The sequence below is a fragment of the Malaclemys terrapin genome, chromosome 3 (genome assembly GCF_027887155.1).
Source record: "Malaclemys terrapin pileata isolate rMalTer1 chromosome 3, rMalTer1.hap1, whole genome shotgun sequence".
Lineage (NCBI taxonomy): Eukaryota > Metazoa > Chordata > Testudines > Emydidae > Malaclemys > Malaclemys terrapin.
In genome coordinates, this window is record NC_071507.1 from 161,762,133 (window position 1) to 161,783,326 (window position 21,194).

Below are 21,194 nucleotides of genomic sequence, written 5' to 3' on the forward strand. Positions count from 1 at the left end.
CAATTTGCCAAGGTAGACCCATGGTCTATCAACTTGGGTATCTTATGAAGGATACCACTGCCTAAATCTGATTCTTCAGAAGAGGGTCAACCTTCCCTATAAACAACCTGGCCAGTTGTGCAGTGGTGTATATACAGGACTCCCTTCCTGAACCCTGGGTTAATCAATGAGCTGAAGTATTTAGTTACCTGCTTTTGAATATAAGTGTTACTAATGGCAATAAAATTATCCAGCACCTTTTAAAAATCTAGTTGCTGTATTTCTCTCTCTCAACTCCCATGGCAGCAAATTCTATATGCTGACTACACATTGCATCTGACTACCTTCACCATCCCTGTTGTGGGCAAATGACTCCATGTACATTCGGAGGGCAGACTCCCTCAGTTCCCACATTTGGAAGGAGCCACAAGACTCTTTGGCCTAATGGACATCTTTCTTCTATCTATGTCCTGTACCAGAACTATTATCCAGGGATGAATCCTTCTCTCACACACACACACACACACACACACACACACACACACACACACACACACACACACACACACACACACTATTATCAATAGGAATGAGTCCGATCATTGAGAAGGGACCAGTGTCAGCCAGCTATGGCCTGATTAAACCAGCAATGAGCTACGGATCTACCCTCTTGAAATAAGAAGCAGCTTCTGTAGCTGGATGTCTAGGGTGCCCGTGTGTATCCGAGTAATGGCTGAGATAGTCTATCCCTAATAAAAAGCTTTACAGAAATGGAGATATAATAATGTTTTACATGTCTGTACTGCCTTTCATCTGAGGAGCTCAAACTGTATTAGTGACAGTGGGTATGTCTCCCACACTAGGTATGTCTACATTGCAGCTGGAAGCAAGCTTCCCAGCCAGGATAGACAGGCTGGTGCTAGCAGGGCTCAAGCTAGTTTGGTAAAAATAGCACTGTGGTTGTTGCGGCTCCAGTGGAGACTTGGGCTGGCTACCCGAACTCAAACCCAGAGGGTCAGGTGGGCTTGAGAGCCCCAAGCTGCCACCCAAGCCACAATGTTCACACTGCTGTTTTTAGCGTGCTAGCTTGAGCCCTGCTAGCACAAGTCTGTCTATCTGGGCTGGGAGTCTCACTCACAATTGCGGTGTGGACATACCCCTTGTTCCTGCTGCAATATCCATCAGGTTCCCAGGAGAACAAGCTGTGCACAGCAGCTATTTCCACCAACAAACTCACAGAGATCCAAAAGTTTAGTGCTGTGTGGAGGAGATTTGGAGGACACCTGGCAAAGAGGGGAATATGTGACAGAGGTTCTGCTTCCAGGCCCTTGTATTTTGGGGTTTTCTACTCCATTTTTCATTCATTCATCTCTTCTGAATCCTGTAGCATAGAGAAATATTTGACCCAAAGAGTTTCAGTATTTCTTCCATAGTCTTGTTTTAGTATTGAAACAAAGAAGTTGAGAACGTTATACTTTAGCCTAAAATGTTTCACAGTTTGTCAAACAGATGCAGTATCAAATAGCAGTTTTAGTGTTTTCAGAATTGATTGCTGTCAACTATTCTGTCTATTGCTTTATAGAATCTGTTTGTCCAACAAGAATTCCAGTGGCAGCTCGAGATGAAAAAGGATTTGATATTCTTCTAGGATTAGGTGTGAAGAAAAAGGTTAAAAAGAGAATTCAAATCCCATCTTCTAATGCAAAAGCTTATGAAATAACATCAAACGTTGACTTGTCAGAATTTACAAGGTACTTCATTGTAGAAAGCTATACAGTTTGGGATAAAAATGCGGTTTATTAAAATGTATGGGATTTTTTTCAGAATTTTCCATTTAGAATGTATGTGTTTTTTCCCCAGGAATGTGTTTCCAGAAGGTCTTCCTCCATCATATGTGTTCGTCTCCACGCAGAGGTTTAAGGTCAGAAAGACATGGGATTTGTGGAGGATTCTAAGCCTGGATGGGAGGCCGCAAATAACAGTTACTGTAAATGGGGAAGATAAAACATTATCCTTTACTACAACAAGCTTAGTAAATGGAACTCAGGTTGTCACTTTCACTGCACCTCATGTAAAGGTAATGAGTACATTGATCTTGTATTGGAATATTCATGAGAATACAGGTTTATTTCCTTGGTTCTTTACCTTTGTTAAGATATACTAGCTCCTGAATTTGTAAATATTTGAAAATAGCTAGATGATGCCTCATACTACATGCTGGTGTTGAAAAAAATATTTTTTATTTATTACAAAGATAGCATCTCTGTCACTTAGTAAATGTATTTTGATAAAAATAATCTAGTTTTAGAGATGGATTTTGCTCCTGTATTTGTAGAGCAATGGTTTTCAGCCTTTTTTCATTTACGGGTCCCTAAAAAATTTTGAATGGAGGTGCAGGTCCCTTTGGAAATCTTAGATATAATCTGCAGATCCCCAGGGATCCGCGGACCACAGGTTGAAAACCACAGTTCTATGGTAGCAACAACCTTTTGTGGACCCCTTAGACATTGTTCGCAGACCCACCGGAGTCCATGGACCACAGGTTCAAAACCACCGTGGTAGAGGTTTCAAATTCTTTAATTATTTTCCATTATTTATTTATTTATTAAAATAATTGTTTTCTAGTAGATTGGTTAGAAACTTGTGAATTTCAGTGCAACCTGGTTTATCCAATTCTGTGTCCAGTGAAAACGTCCTTATCTGGTTTGTTTGTTTGTTTGTTTGTTTTTTATTTGAATAATAGACAATCTGCACTAAATTTATTAGAACCCTCCAAGCACTTTGGAGTCCCAGAAACATTTTAGATAAACAAAATTGTACTTTACTGGTACCTAAAATATTGGATTGGATATGAATGCTCATAAGAATAAATATAAATAGTCTCTGGAGATCTTCTCTGATTCTCCAGAGAGAGTAACCATTTCTGTGATCCCCCCCTGGCAAAATTAAGTTTAATTCTTGACCATTATTATTTGAAATGGTTTACTCATTCAATTTCTTAGATGACAAATAGCACATGATAAGGAACACCATGTACACAAAGGTGCCAACTGGAGTCTTAGCAGAGATCGCATTAAACTTTTAATATTGAAGAACCTTCTTACTTTAGAGGTGGGGAAGACAGCATTGCCATGCCAGAGTTGTAACAGTTCTGTAGGTGAATAGGTGGCTTCAGGGCTGTTAATCCAACATTTTTCTTTTACAATAAAATTTGCTTTAAAATGTTTAGTGTTCATTGGATATCTTTTCTGATCAATTTTAAAAACCACAAGTGAAAAGCAATTCTGAGTTTTGAAAAATAGTAGGGCTGTTGAGTAATTGCATTTAACTCTCTGTTATAAAAAATATCATTAATCGTTATTAAAAAAATGAATCATGACTAATCACACTGTTAAACAATAGAATACCAATTGAAATTTATTGAATATTTTGGACGTTTTCTACATTTTCAAATATATTGATTTCTGTTACAACACAGAATACAAAGTGTACAGTGCTCACTTTATATTATTACTTTTTATTACAAATATTTGCACTGTAAAAATGATAAACAAAAGAAATAGTATTTTTCAGTTCACCTCATAAAAGGACTGTATTGCACTCTCTTTATCCTGAAAGTGTAACTTACAAATGTAGATTTTTTTTTGTTACATAACTGCACTCAAAAACAAAACAATGTAAAACTTTAGAGCCTAAGAGTCCACTCAGTCCTACTTCTTGTTCAGCCAATCGCTCAGACAAACAAGTTTGTTTACATTTACGGGAGATACTCTTGCCTGCTTCTTATTTACAGTGTCACCTGAAATTGAGAACAGATGTTCGCATGGCACTTTTCTAGCCAGAGTTGCAAGGTATTTACGTGCCAGATACTAAACATTCGTATGCCCCTTCATGGTTCAGCCACCATTCCAGAGGACATGCTTCCATGCTGATGATGCTCATTAATAAAAATAATGCATTAATTAACTTTGTGACTGAACTCCTTGGGGGAGAATTGTATGTCTCCTGTTCTGTTTTACCCTCATTCTGCCATATATTTCATAAAGCAGTCTCGGATGATGACCCAGCACACATTCATTTTAAGAACATTTTCACAGCAGATTTGACAATTGGCTGAATTGACTTGTAGGTTCTAAAGTTTTATATTGTTTTATTTTGGAAAGCAGTTACTTTTGGTACATAATTCTATATTTGCAAGTTCAACTTTCATGATAAAGAGATTGCACTGCAGTACTTGTATTAGATGAATTGAAAAATACTATTTCTTTTGTTTTATCATTTTTACAGTGCAAATATTTGTAATCAAAAATAAATACAACGTGAGCACTGTACACTTTGTATTCTGTATTGTAATTGAAATCAATATATTTGAATATGTAGATAACATCCAAAAATATTAAAATAAATGGTATTCTATTACTGTTTAGCAGCGCGATTAATCGTGTAATTAATCGTGATTAATTTTTTAATTGCTTTACAGCCCTAACAAATAGTCATTTATTTTCTTTACATTTGTTTTTTCAGCTTAGTGTATCCTCAAGCTGAACAGCAGTAATACTTATATAGTGCTTTACATATTCAAACTCCAGCAGAGCAGTAGTTTTGTGAATGCCAGTGGGACCTAATTGTTGGATTTAGGTACCTAAATTTGCAGTCAGGCACCTAAGTCCCTTTGGGAATCTAGCCCTTAGGCTACTAAGTCCTATTGTCCTTTAATGAAATTTTGGGTCCTGAGTGAATGAAAATGGGATTTAAACTCTTATGAATATTTTACCCATGGTCTTTATCATTTTGGCTAGCTCATTGCTTAATAGGATTCTTCTATGAATTTTTGCAAATGTGGGGGTGTCTCTCTCTCTCTCTTTATATCCAACGTAGTGAAGTATGGGAAAGTGACCTTTTTTTAAAAATAGGTTCAAAACTATTAGTTATTTTTAAATGGCTTAGCAGAATCTTGATTGTAAAATAAAGGTGATCTTATGACATTTTGATTTTTTTATATCATTTGTCTTTTGCATTTTTTTTTTTTGCTCTGACACAGCCATGACCTTTGCTGTATTTTGCCATGACAAACAACCAGTCTTATTAATTGATAAAAACAAGTGGATAAATAGTTGAGATCAAATTTCATAATTCTTTAAATTTAGGAAATTATATTTTAAAGTCCTCTTATTTTCTCCATTTTCTTAGACATTGTTTGACGAAGGCTGGCATCAGATTCGTCTCTTGGTAACAGAAGCACATGTAACTTTGTATATAGATGATCAAGAAACTGAAATGAAGCCATTACATCCTGTTTTAGGTATCTACATCAGTGGACTAACCCAAATAGGGAAATACCCTGGGAAAGAGGAAACTGTACAGGTGAGTCTAGAATATTGTTGGATGTAACATAGTTTGACACTATACCAGTTCAGTAGTACTGCAATCATTAATCTTTTACCTAGTATTTCATTGCAGCCTTCTATTTCGATGGGGTTATACTTTCTAATATAATTCCTTCTGGGCTGACAATTTGAGATACATTTTAGCTAGTAATTAGAGAGATAGTCAACATTAAAAAAAGTCACATTTTGGTCTGAATTTCTTTTTCACCACAGCTATTGTAAGTAATACCTAACACTGCAGTAAGTGAAAGAGATTAGGGGAAATATTTGTCTCTTTCTTCAGGTTGCTTAATTTACATGTTTGACAATATATGTATATAGTCAGTTTCACTTTTCCCTCTGCATTGGCAGTTGTCCCTGATGTTTGTTCAGGTCCTTCACACAGCAACAATGTAGAGAAAATCATTCTTGCCATAATGGCATTCTTGAGTACCCAAGAAGAATTATGTTACAGTAAAATGAACAGTTTGTTAAAGCAATGTCTTGGCAATAAACATTATTTAAAACTACTGGACTCTAAGGGCAGGGGAAGAATGTTTTTTGATGCAGTAATAAACAAATGAAATAACAGAGATGAAAGTTCTGTATATGCTATTCATACAGCAGTATATAGTGCTTCTCTTTCATGTCATCATGGTTTGGAGGGCTCTGAAATGCTTATTCTGTAATTAAGGTTGTGATGGGTTGGATCACAGAAACCCTCTTGGGAGCTGCCACCCGATGTGCCAAGACTACTTCTGCCCCTGCTTTCCTGCCCTGTCAGCTTAGGACTTCAGTGCCCTGCCTGGTTTGAGCCAGACTCGCTAGCCTGCTGCAAACCTAGATCCAGGTCTGAATCACGTCCCCTAACAGCTGTAGGGTTACCTGAAAGCAGCTAACAGAAGTGTTCTTGTCTTTAACACTCAGATGCCCAACTCCCAATGGGGTCTAAACCCAAATAAATCCGTTTTACCCTGTATAAAGCTTATACAGGGTAAACTCATAAATTGTGCACCGTCTATAACACTGATAGAGAGAGATGCACAGCTGTTTGCCCACCCAGGTATTAACACATACTCTGAGTTAATTAATAAGTAAAAAGTGATTTTATTAAATACAGAAAGTAGGATTTAAGTGGTTCCAAGTAGTAAGAGACAGAACAAAGTAAGTCACCAAGCAAAATAAAATAAAACACGCACATCTATGTCTAATCAAACTGAATACAGATAAGATCCTCACCAGTTCCAGAATGCTCCCTTTTACAGACTAATCTCCTTTTAGCATGGGTCCAGCAATCACTCACACCCCTTGCAGTCACTGTCCTTTGTTCCAGTTTCTTTCAGGTATCCTGGGGGGGTGGAGAGGCTCTCTTTAGCCAGCTGAAGACCAAATGAAGGGGTCTCCCATGGGCTTAAATAGACTTTCTCTTGCGGGTGAAGACCCCCTCCTCACTCCTATGCAAAGTCCAGCTCCAAGATGGAGTTCTGGAGTCACCTGGGCAAGTCACATGTCCATGCATGACTCACAGTTTCATACCAGGTAGTAACCATAGGTCACATGCTATCTTGAAGGTCCTCAAGTAGACTTCTTATGTGGATTGGAGCATTCCAAGATTCATTGTCCTTTAAGTGTTTCTTGATTAGGTACTTAATTTCAACATTCCTTTCTCCAGGAACTGACCAAATGCTCTACTAAGGATATTTAGAAATCAAGCCAGTACACAGCCAATATTCATAACTTCCAATACAAAAATGATACATGCATACAGATAGGATTAATAGATTCAGTAGATCATAACCTTTACATAGATATGCTACATGGAATATGTAGCATAGCACATATTCCAGTTATGTCATATATATTCATAAGCATATTTCCATAAAGCATTATGGGGTACGGCATCACAAAGGTGTTCCCAAATGTAGTGCTACTGAAACTTAATCCACTGGTATTCCACTTTGAGTCAGGACATCCAGGGGACTTGCTTGGCAGGAGCAGGAGCAGGCAGAGGCTGGAGCAGGCAGCTGGTAGTATGTTTGACGATGTAGTGATGTTGAGCAGAGTGGAACGGCTGCTTTCATTAGGAAGCTATACACGTGCTTTGGGATCACCTGGTTAGACCCTTGCTTGTGGATTGGGTGGTCCCTTAAGACTCTCAGGGAATTACCTTAGATGACTCATGAGGCTCAGAACATCCTTCACAGTACCCCTCTGAAAAAGATGCCTGCCAGGTGTCCTTCAACCTGATTTATCACGGTGTGACTGATGGAATTCTCAAAGTAGGGTGTGTGTGTGTATGCCGTTAGTCAGCTTCCACCAACAATAAGCCACCCCATTACCCTCCCGATCAACAAGATACATGAGCTTCCCCTGGCGAACTTTGGATCTACTTCACCAGGTACTCCTGGGCAGTGATGGGTGGAGGTGGTTGCTGAACTCATCTGGGAAAGGAGTTGTTGATATGGTCTTTCAGAGGGGTGATGGGACATTGAGTATGTTTTCATCATCTTGGGAAGTTGGAGTTTGAAGGCTACAGGATTGATCTGCTGGATGATCCAAAATGGGCCAAGTATCGGTAATCTAACTTTTGTGAAGGTTGGGGAGAGCCAATGTGCTATGTGAAGAGCCATTCTTTATCTCCAACTATGATATGAGGGTTCCCTTGTTTGTAATCCCCTATGACCAGTTCTAGGTGGACTTTCAACTCCTTGACATGGTGCACATGTTTGACTAGATTGAAGGCTCTGGGTACATGTGAGACTTGTGGCATGGGTGGGTGGAACTGGGAGTGGAAACTTTGTTGGCATAAAAAGGATGGTGGTGGTTTTATCTCTGGTGAGAGTTGTTATATGCAAATTTGACAAGGGAGGAGTGAAACCCAGTCATTCTAATGGTAATGATAAAGCAACAAGGTATTGCTCAAGAATTTGAATAATTAATTTCATCTATCCATCAGCCTGGGGTTGATAAGCCAAGGAGACCTGTAGATCCACATATAGGAACTTGAACAACTCTCTTCAGAAATGTGAAATTAACTGCAGTCCTTGATCAGATGTAATGTTAGATGGTAGACCAGGGAGTTTGAATACCTGGTTGAAAAACAGTTGGGCTGTGACCGCTGCAGTGGAAATATGAATGCCTGGCAGAAAATGGGACATTTTTGTAAGTAGGTTGACAAAAACTAGCACAGTTGTGTGGCCCTGGTAATTGGGAAGGTAAATGATAAAGTCCACGGAGGTGGATGACCACGATTGAGATGGAATTGGCAGTGGAATCAAAGTGCCCAGGGGTTTGGTGCAGGGAGTCTTCATTCAAGTGCACGTGTCACAGGAGTTGATGTAGGACTACATGAAAACATGCATATTTGGCCATCTGAGATTTCAAGAGCCTCAGGGTTTTCCGGGGGGCCGAAATGAACAATTGGAGTGAATCATAACATAGCCAGAGTATTGCTAGATGTGGCTGACTGTTTGAGGTATAAATCCAATATTTTAATAAGATCCCTTTTTTGACTGAGAATATTGAGTCAGAAGCTAGATCTGTGCCAGTTGCCATAATTTTCACTGCAAATGGATCGAAGAATAGGAGGGACTTCATGAGAGACAGCAAGTTGTTCATGGTGACATTGGCAAAAAGGCAGGTTTACCATTCCTGGCATCGGGCAATAGGTTACAGTGTAATTGAACCTGGAAAAAAGGGACTGACAGATATGGTGTTGATTGAGAGATTTACAGTCATGGGTACTCTGAGTACTTGTGATCCATATATACCTGGACTGGGAAACATGCACCTTCCAGGTGACGGTGCTATTCTTTAAAAGTGGCCTTGATGGCCAGCAGTTCTTTGTCACAGATTTCATAGTTTTGCTCCACAGGCATCAGTTTACGGGGATAAAATGCGCAAGGACGAAGAACTCCCTGAAGCCTGTGCCACTGTATTGAAACTGTCCCAATCACATAATTGGAAGCACCTTCTTCGACAACAAAGGCTTTTGCCAGGTCTGGATATAACAAGATGGATGCTGATCCTAATGAAATACAATTGTAACTAATATTAAAAAGGCGACTATAGAACTAAATGATTATGGCTTATTCACCAAAAACACTTTAATATGCTGGTTCTCACAAGGGCCTCATAAATGCTGACTGCTGTTGAAAATGTAGGTCCCTTAATGCTAGATTAGCTCATATGATTTGGAAGTGTCCCTGTATTAAGAATTTCTGGTATGAGGTGGGTCAAAGCACCAGTTGGATACAGGATGCTAAATTGGAGCCCTACCCCTTAGGTTTCATTCTTGGATGTATTCCTGAAAATTACCTGGTAACAACATGCAGCTTTGGTTACTAAAAAATTAATCCTACAAAAATGGAAAAGTCAATTCCCACCAAATATTGTTGCCTGGCTCAATGATATGGTTGACCTTGCAGCTAACTAATGATTGGCATTCCATAGAAAGGGAAAGCATGAAAAATTCAAAGCCATTTGGACTGTTTTTTGAGAGGTCTATGATTAACGTAGATCCTGAATATAGTTATGTTGCTTCCCTTCCATTTATCCTAACCCTATTTACTTACTTTATATATTTTGATGAATCTAGTATTTTGGTGTATTGTATTTGGAAAAAATTAATAAGAAATTATAAATAAAAAATAGGTGCTGATGTAAGTACTTCCTTTAACTAATCAAAGGTGGACTGGGCTTCTGGTATCCAAGCAAATATAGTATTCTTCCGGAGCAGCCGGGCAATTGGGGTCACCACCTTCAAACACCCCCTGATGAACTGCCAGTAAAAGTTGGAAGACTCCAGGAAACACTGGACATCATGGACATTCTTTGGGCTGCCCATTCCAGGACTGTGGACAATCTTCAGGGGTCGGTTGGGAGAAATGACATAGCCAAAGAAGTCGACAAAAAGGCGATCAAATTCGCACTTCTAGGGTTTCCCAAACAGGCCATTTGCTCAGATATGCTTGTGCACAAGGTGGATGTGTTGGTCATGAAGGACTTGATTTTTTGAGAAGGAGAGGATGTCATCCAGGTAGATCACCATGAACTGGTCTAAAATATCCCTAAAAATGTCATTGACAAAGTGCTCGAACATGGCTGGGTCACTGGAGAGATTGAAAGGCATAACTAGATACTCAAAATTTCCATGACGTGCAAAACACAGTTTTCCATTTGTTGCCCTATTGTCCTAATGCAGACTAGATTGTAAGTGTCAAGAGCTTGATAAATACCTTGGCAGCACCAACCCCTTTCAACAGCCTGGTGATCCAGGGCTAGCAGTAACTGATCTTGATAGTGATTTTGTTCAATGCACAATAATCTACATAGAAACACAAGGAACCATCCTTCTTAATGAACAAAATCAGGGCTCCAGTGGGAGATGTGGATGGAGAAATGAATTTTTTTGGAAGATTCTCATCAACATGTTCTCGTAAGGCCTTGAGTTCTGATTTCGATACTGGAGGTTGATGGGGCCATTGTAGGGTCTATGTGGGAGTAAGATATCAGCATTTCTTTTATCAAATACATCAGCAAAATTTAGGTATTTTGGTACTGTTGTCTCCTTGAATCTGCTGAACACAGAAGGTAGTGGCCTTTTCCATTCCTCCTCTTGTTTTCTGGGCATCTGACTCGGCTAGATGCAGTTGTTGGCAATAGCTTGCCTTGAATTGTAGCTCTTCCATCCTCCAAGAGTTGTTTGGATCATGCACTGAGAGCCAAGAAATGCTGAGCATAAACAGGAAGTGTGGCAAGCTGATTATATTGAGGGTATGTCTTCACTACCCTCCGGATCGGTGGGTAGCGATCAATCCAGCAGGGATCGATTTATCGCACCTAGTCTAGACGCGATAAATCGACCCCCGTGCGCTCTCCCGTAGACTCCTATACGCCACTGCTGTGAGAGGCGCAAGCAGAGTCGATGGGGGAGCGGCAGCAGTCAACTCACCGTGTTGAAGACACCGCAGTAAGTCGATCTAAGTATGTCAACTTCAGCTACGTTATTCACATAGCTGAAGTTGTGTAACTTAAATCGATTTTCCCCCCCCAGTGTAGACCAGGGCTTAATTGCAGAGTTTCCTGTCAGTCTTGACTTGGAGGGGCACAGTTTCATGCTACCATCAATTGGCTTCACGTGGTTTGGGGTGAGCGTCTTCTGCACTGGAAGTTGAGTAGCTTTGGTGAGCCCATCATCCATAAAATTACTAGAAGCACTGGAATTCATGAGCAAAAGCTGAGTGCAGCTCACTTCTAATCGGGATTAAGAGATGGAGGAAGACCTGCATTGTGGTGGGTGACAGTTCGTGGCTGCCAAGATACAAGATGGCAGAACAGGGGGCTTTTGTGGAGGACTCAATTTCTTGGTTACATCGAGCCACAACCTCTCTAACAGGGCTGGATGTGGTTGTTTTCCAAGGGTCTAGATTTAAAGGGGTACTCCGTAACTAAGTCCACCATAAAATAGAGAAAGGTTGTTCTATCACCAATACTCCTTCTCCTGATCCATGAGGTGCCTTTGCGTCACATCAATCTGCATAGGCTCCTGTTATGGAATAGTGCTTGGGGTCGGCTGGAATGGAGCAGGTCTAAGCTGGAGTTGTGGCTATGTCCTCTTCTTTTCTTGGCGTCGCTTAGACAGATGACTGTCGATCCAGATGCACAATTCAATACGAGTTCAGAATTGTGGGGGATTCGACCTGGGCCAATCAATCTTTTACGTTGTCATTCAGACTCTGGTGGAAATGGTAGATCTGGGCTGACCCTCTCCATGCCATGTTGGCAACCAGATGCTGAAAGTGAGCAGCATATGCCGAGATAGGCTGACAGCCTTGTCTGAGAAACTGTAGAATGCTACCAAAAAGCCATGGATGAACTCATCAAAATTAGTCAGCATTGGGCCCATCTGCTCCAGAAGCAGTGATTCTCAGTCTAGGGTTTCACCAGTCACCAGTCAATAAATGGATGATAAGCCCAACTTTGGTCTGGTCGTCAGGGTACATTGTGGGACACATCCAGAACAAAAGGTGGCCCTGGTTAAGAAAACCATGGAACGTCTGGCAATTCCCATGAAATCTTTCTGGCAGTGGAACCTTTGGGCCATGTTTCAGAGGGTCCATAGCTGGTGGTACTGGAGGTACTGGAGATACTGGGATTTGTGAGCAGAGAGAGGCATTCTCCAGTTGCAGCTGATCCCGAAGATGGTGGACCAACCATGCTAGGTGACCAGCCATTGCTTCAGCAGCAAGAGCAGGGGCAGTCTGTCAGCACTGCTGGGAGTATCCCCAAAAGGTAGCCATGTTGAGCAGAATGGGATGGCTCAGGCTCCGGGATGACTCAGGCTCAGAACACTCAGGGTATGTCTTTATTGCAGTTAAAAACCCACGGCTGGCTTGTGTCAGCTGACTTGGGCTTGTGGGGTTTGGGCTGCGGGGCTATAAAATTACAGTGTAGATGTTCGGGCTCGGATTGAAGTCCAGGTTCTGGAACCCAGTGAGGGAGGAGTGTCCCAGTGTGTGGCCTCCAGCCTGATCCCGAATTTCTACACTGCAGTATTATATCCCCATAGCTTGAGTCAGCAGACATGGGCCAGTCGCATGTTTTATTGCAATGTAGAGAAACCCTCAGGCTCACGAATGACTCATCAGATTCAGAACACTCATCACACTTTGCTTGCTGTCCCCACTACATTTCCCCTGTATACAAACTTAAAGCTCAGCTGTTGCTCGGCACCCATTTGTTTGTGAACATTTTAGTCTCCATTCAAATTGGGTGTGTTCCAATCCCCGTCTTGCATAAACTGACCCGGTGCAGAATTTGGATTGCCTTAAAACCTATTGAATGAGAGGTGGGCAATTGCAGTACATTGGGACCGAATGCAGAAAATGGACCTTGGCTGTATTGCTAAAGGCTTGTTTCTGCCACCCTTACAGTGCTGCCAAATGTCATAAATATCATGGGACAGCCCTGACATGCCTGCCTACTTTCCAGCTATGATCTCACAAATGTAGCTGGGCTGCAAGCAAGGGAGCAGGGATTTCCTAACAACCATCTAGGTTTCCACAATTCTGGTTCTGGTCCATGACTGGGACTCCTAGGTGCCATGGCAATGCAAATAATAATAATAAACTTGATAGCTGCGCCCTTCCTCGTGCTAAGTAGACCAACTGACTGAAGGGGAAGGTGGTTGCTAATTGAAACAGCTGAGATGTTAAATTAGTGAAATGACAGTTGCCCTTCAAAATTGGGAACCATTTATCTAAAGAAAGGGTACCTGATCTCTTCTTGATACTTTCACATAATTTCCACTGATGTCAGAGGAATTACTTGTGCATATTGAGGAGAGAATAAAAGTTGCAAGCAGTTACTGTCCCATCATTGGCTTACAGGAAGCATAAAGCACATAATATATGAAGTTGTGTCCCTGCTGTGCTGCCTTTATCATGCTTGTAAATTGTTAATGTTTGATTCTAGTCTGCCAAAATAAAATATGGAAAAGCCTGTAAGTATTTTTGATCTATCTAAGGAATGTAAAACACCTTTTTTCAATAGCTATGTGCTACCACAAAAAAGTAAGCAAAATTTTGGCTTTATAAGTAATTGCTAGCAATAAAACTACAGTACATAAAGCGTTCCATATGTTTGCTAAATAAATTAAATCCAGTTGTTAATTTCTTATGATTTTTTTATTTATAACAGTGTGGTACGAGCCATTACTAATTAGACTGAGAATAATAGCAGCAACTCTGGGAAATATTGAGTTACTTAAATTAGATTCATTTTTTTGGTTTCTTTGAAAGATATATTTTCTTTTGTTTTCTCTCAGCTGTTTAACTTCTTAAATTTTTTAATATAAACATTCAGACTTTTAAAAGATATATTGTGCTTTTCATCATCAGGGTGCTTGAACATGCACCGAGATTAAAGCAGAGCCTTCTTACAGAATGTTACACAGGTGCTACTCACTGCTAGTGCATCTCCTTGCGTCTAGGTCTGGGAATGTATCCCTTGCTGCTCATTGCTCACACTGTAACAGTCTCTCTTGTGATAACTTGGCCTTCTGGCCAGGTTCCCATTTAGTCCATCCCTTAAGGATTACGAAGTCCAGGAGGACATCTATCCAAATGCCATCACTGGAAAGGTGTTCAGCCCCTCCTTGGGCTCTGTGCTACTATAGCACTGGCTGGCAGGGGGACTCAGGCCCATCTGCTACACCAGGTTCCAGCCCAGGGACACCATAACAAGCAATCCAAGTCCTCAGTCCCTGCCCCTGTCGCTGTTTCCCTGGGCTTCTTCCGACAACACCTCCCTGTCTTCTGTTTCCTGGTTCTGGGTTTCCACTGGAGCTTACTCTATTCCCCATGACTACTTCACCCCTCCTAGCTTCTTGCCAGACTACTTACTCCAGGACAGGCTCCAAGGCCTTACTTTCCTCCTGTACTTCCTCCTCATCCCTGATGACCTCCCTCATACCAGGGAGTTACTGAAGACTTTCCCCTGCAGCCCCATTCTACTCTCAGTTTCTTGGCTTTATGTTGGCCCAGCCCTTTCATAGATGGCTTTATAGTGCTGGTCCAGTGAGGCTTCACTTTCACTTCACCCTGGCCCTCCTTCTCTGAGGTGACTCCAGCTGACCTAATTGGCCTCTCAAGCTCTCATTAACCCTGTTGAGGCTGATGTGGGGCCACACCCCATCACAAATAAATTGTCTTGTTTTTAGACCTTTAGCAGTTCTCTGTCTGGGCATCCTGCATTTTACTTATTTTTGGGAATGCTTGAGACCTCTTTTTATAATCTCTTAAACAAATTTTAGGGAACTGCATGGTCTGTCTGTGAGTCAGTGTTCCCAATGAGATTTTGTTCGTGCTGTAAAATGGTTCTCTGCAAGAAAGACTGCATTGTGTTGCAGATTTCTTGTAGAAATCTCAGACATTTATTTTTACTGGAATTAGAGATGGAAGAGATATAAAAGGTCATCTAATCCATCCTTCTTGCCAAATCAGTATTATTCCCTACATTACATTTGTATAGTCTTGTGCAATCTAGTTTTTAAAATAGCTTCAGGAATGGGGCTTCAACCACTTTCTTAAGAAGGCTGTTCCTTAGTTAATAAATGTCACTGCCAGGAAATTTTGCCTGAAATTAAGAAAAGATTTAGGAATGTGGAATTGTGTAAGACCCACTGCCTGAGAGATTTAAAAGTAGCCTGGAAGAAGCACTAGAATATACAGTAGGGAACAATTTTACACTGCCAGAAAGATGGTCTTTATGACCTAAATGTTTTTTGTTTTCTATCTGTAATTACTGAGATTCTGTTTCTCAACATCATGACACATCTTGTTCTATAGAATAGTCAGTTTGGTGGAACATTGCTATATTAAAATCTATTATGAAAGACTAAATTGTGCATTTCATTTTTATTGACAATGTATTCTGAAAGCCTCTACTGAATGAAACCTATTGGATCTGAATCAGAAGTATGGGAAGGGAGGCTGATTTCACAATAATCTAAATATTATGGATAGTGGTACTGTACAGAGATAGAATAAGGGCAGATTTACCATAAACAGTTTAGTATATTGTGCTGTGCAGTCCTCATCCACAGCCAAAGACTCAGGACAATGATTTCTACTGTTTTGAAAAAATAATAATTATTTTTTCCATAAGTAGTCCTGTTGCTTTTACCCATGGAATGTCAAAGTAATGTACACATCAGTCCATGGGAGCAGTGTGGCTAAAATGCTATCACTAACTACATTCTGAAATTGTCAGACAACCTTACGTGACATGTATGACTTCAAATGGGTTTAAAGATTTGTTTGTCTATATTATCAACTCAGACCATTTAAGGGAGACTGTATTTTAAATTCATTGATGTAATCTCAAATGATTAACATTTAATTTCTCCTGAACAATGTATTTGGCTTTGACTTATAGTTTGATGTCCAGAAACTAAGAATCTACTGTGACCCAGAACAAAACAACCGAGAAACAGCTTGTGAAATCCCGGGATTTGTGAGTATGATTGATGAACTCTCCAGGATTGTTTGACATTTTATCCAAATAACTAAACACAGGGGCTATCTTAATAATGAGCTCTTAAAATAAACATTTCTGCATTTATTCAACTACGGTAAACAAATTCCTTCTGGAATTTGAGGAACTCATTCTATAATGTTTAAACAGGTAACAGCTACATGTATCTGGCATCTATCAACCTAGTTTTAGAACAAACATATTTTACAAGACTTTTGTATTTTCCTAGAAATACATCCTTAAAGAAGTCTTAAAATGTTATTACTTACTTGACAGTGCAAATGTGAAATCAGTATGAAGTGAACTTTAAATCTTGTGTGACAAATGCTTTGAGATACTAAGTGCCTTGAGATCTATTGATGAAAAGAGCTATCTACTTTAAGTGCAAAGTAATTTTATTACTACAGTCATCAGTAAATCCCCTAATCTCTAAAATCTATTATCTATCAATAGGTTTCTAGGTTTTTAAATTAGAATTTCCTGTCAAAAGTATCCCCATTGAAGTTGGTGGCAAAACTCCAATTGACTTCAATGAGGCCTGGATTTCATCCAATGTGATTTGGATGAGACAAAACTGAAGTCCTAATCAGTTCATGTCCAGGTTGTGGGGCTGAAGAGTGACCTAAAAGTGGCCCTGTCCTTACTTGGTTGGTTAGAGTTCATTCTATATTGAAATGTTAGTTGTTTGTAGAATGGTGCAGGGAAGTCTAAATCATGTGGGGCCAAATGTTGTAAAGAGTTCAGCTCCTATTTCAGAACCTAACAAACAGCTAGATTTACAGAACTGTGCCATGTCTAGCAGCTGCCATTGTGACGCTTATAGTCATTTTTTTGAAAGAGCTCAACTCCTGCTTAGACACCAGATAAGTAGTTAGATTTTCAAAAGAGCTCAACTTATTGGATACTGAGCTGTTTGGCAAGCCTAGCCATAGGTACTGAGCACTTTTGTACATCCAGCTCTTGTTTAGGTTCTTAAATGGGAGCTGAGCTTCAAAGTCTACAATAAATTTAAACGTACTGGATATAATTCTTTCTATAAAGTTTTGTCAACTTGATTGTAAGATTGCATCATCTTGATATTTACAAATTGCTAATGGGATTCAGAAAATAAACAAATGCAAACCCACCACATTCTGCATGATCAAATCCAGATAAAAAGATCCCTTTTTGCCAGTTTGGTTTCACTTGTTTTTGTCATAAATGAAATTCACATGTCACTGTGAAAATCTGAAGGTGCAGTGACATGTCAAAGGATGCATAGCACAGCCATATCACTTTGGATTCTGATTGTGTCAGAGTTTGTAAGCTAAGCATGGTTTGCTTGGTCAGCACTTGCATGAGGATCCTACCAAAGGTAATGGTGTGGTAATTCACTAAAGGAGACTACCCCCATAATTTCTGATGTGCTAGGAGATTTCAGGATGTAACATTCTGTGCTATTACAGATACCAGAAACCTCATTGCAATTATATAGCCCATAGGCTAGTGTGTGGCTGCATCCTACACAGGCACAAAGGGAGGGAAGGGAAAATCAAGCTAATCCTCTCCACACCCTTGCATGGCCACACAGGATCTACCCAGGTCTTGAGTTAGGACATGAAGAGGGCAGGGACTTCACACCTGCTATTTGGGAAATGGTTATAAAAAAATATATATTCCTTTACAAATATTGCTACATTCTTAAACTGTTTCTTTTCATTTCAGAATGGAGAGGTAAGCTCAATCATAAACCACTCAATTTAAGGTAGTATTTACTTTTATATAAACTCAGTATTAAGCCATCAGCTGGTAATGTGCAGTTGGTTTCGAGAGATGAAAAGTGGTTTGCAAAAAACTAAAAGCAATGGAATCCAGCTAATCAAAACTGTATTGTCAATGGGCAAACATTTTCAATTTGGGTGTCTAAAGTAAAACATCTAGTTCTAAATCCACAGGTGGGCACTGGATAAGTGGCCTGATTTTTGGAGGTTCTGAGGACCAGTAGCTCCTATTGGCTTCAGTTCAATTGCAGTTGTTTTTGACACAAACTAAACTTATATTTCATAAATGAAATCTACCAATTTCACCCTGAGAGAATATTCTACTTGGAACCCTCTTTTAAAAGTCCGTGTTACACAACACCTTACAGATTAAGGTGCAATATATTATTTGGAATATGTGAATAATAAGTACTCAATTCAATACTAAACCTCCTCTTGCACAGCTCAGAATGCAAATCCCACAACCTCAAGGTCGGGAGGGAGCTTTGACTGGACTGGCAGAAGAAAGTGTATTGGCTCCCTTTGCCCCATCCCTGGGAAGAGGCTAGCCAGGAGGAGAGGGAAAGGCATCGCCTGATCTGGGGGCTGGGTTTGACCTTCAGCTTGCCCCCCCTCCCCCCCCCGGTGTAGACCAGGGCTAAGTTCTTTGGGAAATGGACCCTCCTTATATCTGCATATTTTACTGTGGCACACTGCTTGCAGTGAACAAAAAAACAGTATTTCCTGTATAGAATATATATAGCACAGTAAGATTTAATCATAAACTTATTACATGTTTCAGATGAAGTACTTCGATGTATCATAAATGAAAGCCACAGTGGTGACGTGTAAAATTCTTTGTTAACGGATTTTTTACTATTCTTTAATGATTCATGTAACTGGTGCTGGATGAATTCTGTAAAAACTATTTGTTAAAATTCATTTGCCTCTTATATGGATGTTTGGTTCAGTCACGGTCAGGCCCCTTTTTATTCAATATTTTTGAACATCCTTGTTAATGAGTTTTTGTTTTTAGGAATATTTTTGGAATGGTCTTTCTTGGTATGAATTCCCATAGTCACATGCTAACAATATGCATCCGAAGAAGTGGGCTGTAGTCCACGAAAGCTTATGCTCTAATAAATTTGTTAGTCTCTAAGGTGCCACAAGTACTCCTGTTCTTCTTTATGCTAACAATATAGCATTCACAATACGCGATTTGCTATAAGTCATTTGTTGTGTATTATCCTCTTTAAAAAGTTTCAGAAATAGTTCTATGTGAATTAGTGATCATGTACATGTGAGAAAGATTGAATAGTTTAAAAGAATTTTTTTTGAAAATCTATCCTCTGAAAATTTTCATTGAAACTATTTGGTGAATATTTATGAATAACAAATTCATTTTCAGAAATTGGGATCTTTTTGAATGATTCAAAAATGGAAAAGAGACTTCATTCATTCCCCAAGAATAATTTGACCAGCTCCATTTGTAGCTGTAATTTCACTACACTTTAACTACAATAGAAATCTGTTTTTTTCTGAATGGTCTAAAAGCTATCAGGGTTTTGGAGAGATGGGACAGGAATTCATGTCTGCAAAGTTGCTCAGGGACATGACTTAATATAATATAATATAATATAATATATACCTATCTCATAGAACTGGAAGGGACCTTGAAAGGTCATCAAGTCCAGTCCCCTGCCTTCACTAGCAAGACTAATTTTTTTTGCCCCAGATCCCTAAATGGCCCCCTCAAGGATTGAACTCACAACCCTGCGTTTAACAAGCCTATGCTCAAACCACTGAGCTATCCCTCCCCTCTTACCACTTGTATTCATTTAGGCAGGAGTTCTGATTAAACAAATGTTACATAACCTAAGGCTGTGCTGTATATGAAATAAAAATATTTCTGTCCTATATTTGGTCATGTTAATGCAGTTAATTGTAATATGTTGATTTATGGTTTTCCATGTATTTTGATGATCATTTTTATTTTTGGTAGTGTATGAATGGCCCTAGTGATGTAGGCTCCACACCTTCTCCTTGTATATGTCCTCCAGGAAAACAAGGGCCTCCAGGCCCAAAAGTGAGTAGAGTTTTCTTTAATTTTCTTATTTTCAAAATCTGCATTTTGGTGGTGGTTTTTACCTTCTACGTTATAAGGTCATTGTGTAAGGAAGAAGCCACACAGCGTCCAATTCTGCTCCCACTGAAGCCAGTGGGAGTTGCTGGGAGTTGCCATCTTGCAAGATCAGACTCTGACAGATGCAATTAATTGGCTACTGGTTCAATAACTCCTGATAAGCTAAATGTCATTTTAATTGTTTAAGAAAATTAGATGTTCGTTTACACACAAATTTCATGTTACTGTCCAGTAAATAATTTCACCCCCCTTACGATCATTTCAGTAATGAAATCCTAACATGGTTTGACATGGAAAAATCTGGTCATGGAGAAATGACAATTTCTCAACTTTTCTTAATTTGCAATTAATATTTAGAAATCTATTGGGGGCTGCTTTGGGTTTAGTTGACCTTTATAGCCTCTGTCCAGTGGTGAAGCAGCATTAAAGGCCAAGGTGAGGGTTAGAATCTGGCTTCAGGTCTCTAATAGGACAAATCCAAACCTCAGTTGATAGCAAATCTGTCTTTTAGAATAAATGTGCTTGGAGGTGCTGTCTCAAAGGCCAGGAATAGAATCCAAGAATCCCTTTGCTAGTGCATGTTGCATCAACCACTAGTGGCTTTTCCACACTGAGGATAACAGCTGCCAGTTACTCCATTACATCAAGTGTATGGGCATTTCCGCTGATGATCCATTTCAGCAGTTATTATCGTTTCACATGATAGAATTTCTTGTTTTTTCTTTGCATTTTTAAACAAAACCTAGGTAAGTACTTACAAGAACAGTAAAACACTCAAAAGTTAGGAATTGACAGAATTAGGTGGCCCAGGCAATCTTAAGTAGGCCCCCTGGTGCATATGCAAGCTTGAATTGCATGACCATATACTAATTGTTCTATCAGAAACCCTGCTTCATTTAGTTCACAACTGGATATTGAATGAGGCAGAGG

At 39.7% G+C, this 21,194-nt stretch overlaps 1 protein-coding gene across 2 annotated transcripts in view; it reads left to right on the forward strand.

Moving 5' to 3' along the window:
- COL21A1 (collagen type XXI alpha 1 chain) overlaps positions 1-21,194 on the forward strand; it is a 212,275-nt gene that overhangs the window by 66,251 nt on the left and 124,830 nt on the right. Inside the window, exons 4-9 of one of the 2 annotated variants that reach the window (XM_054024445.1) lie at positions 1,562-1,730; positions 1,840-2,056; positions 5,170-5,343; positions 16,284-16,361; positions 18,087-18,095; positions 20,124-20,207. In XM_054024445.1, coding sequence (XP_053880420.1) covers positions 1,562-1,730; positions 1,840-2,056; positions 5,170-5,343; positions 16,284-16,361; positions 18,087-18,095; positions 20,124-20,207 — 731 coding nt within the window. Of the gene's footprint in view, positions 1-1,561; positions 1,731-1,839; positions 2,057-5,169; positions 5,344-16,283; positions 16,362-18,086; positions 18,096-20,121; positions 20,208-21,194 lie in introns of those variants that run through there. The other variant, XM_054024444.1, reaches the window with a different exon arrangement.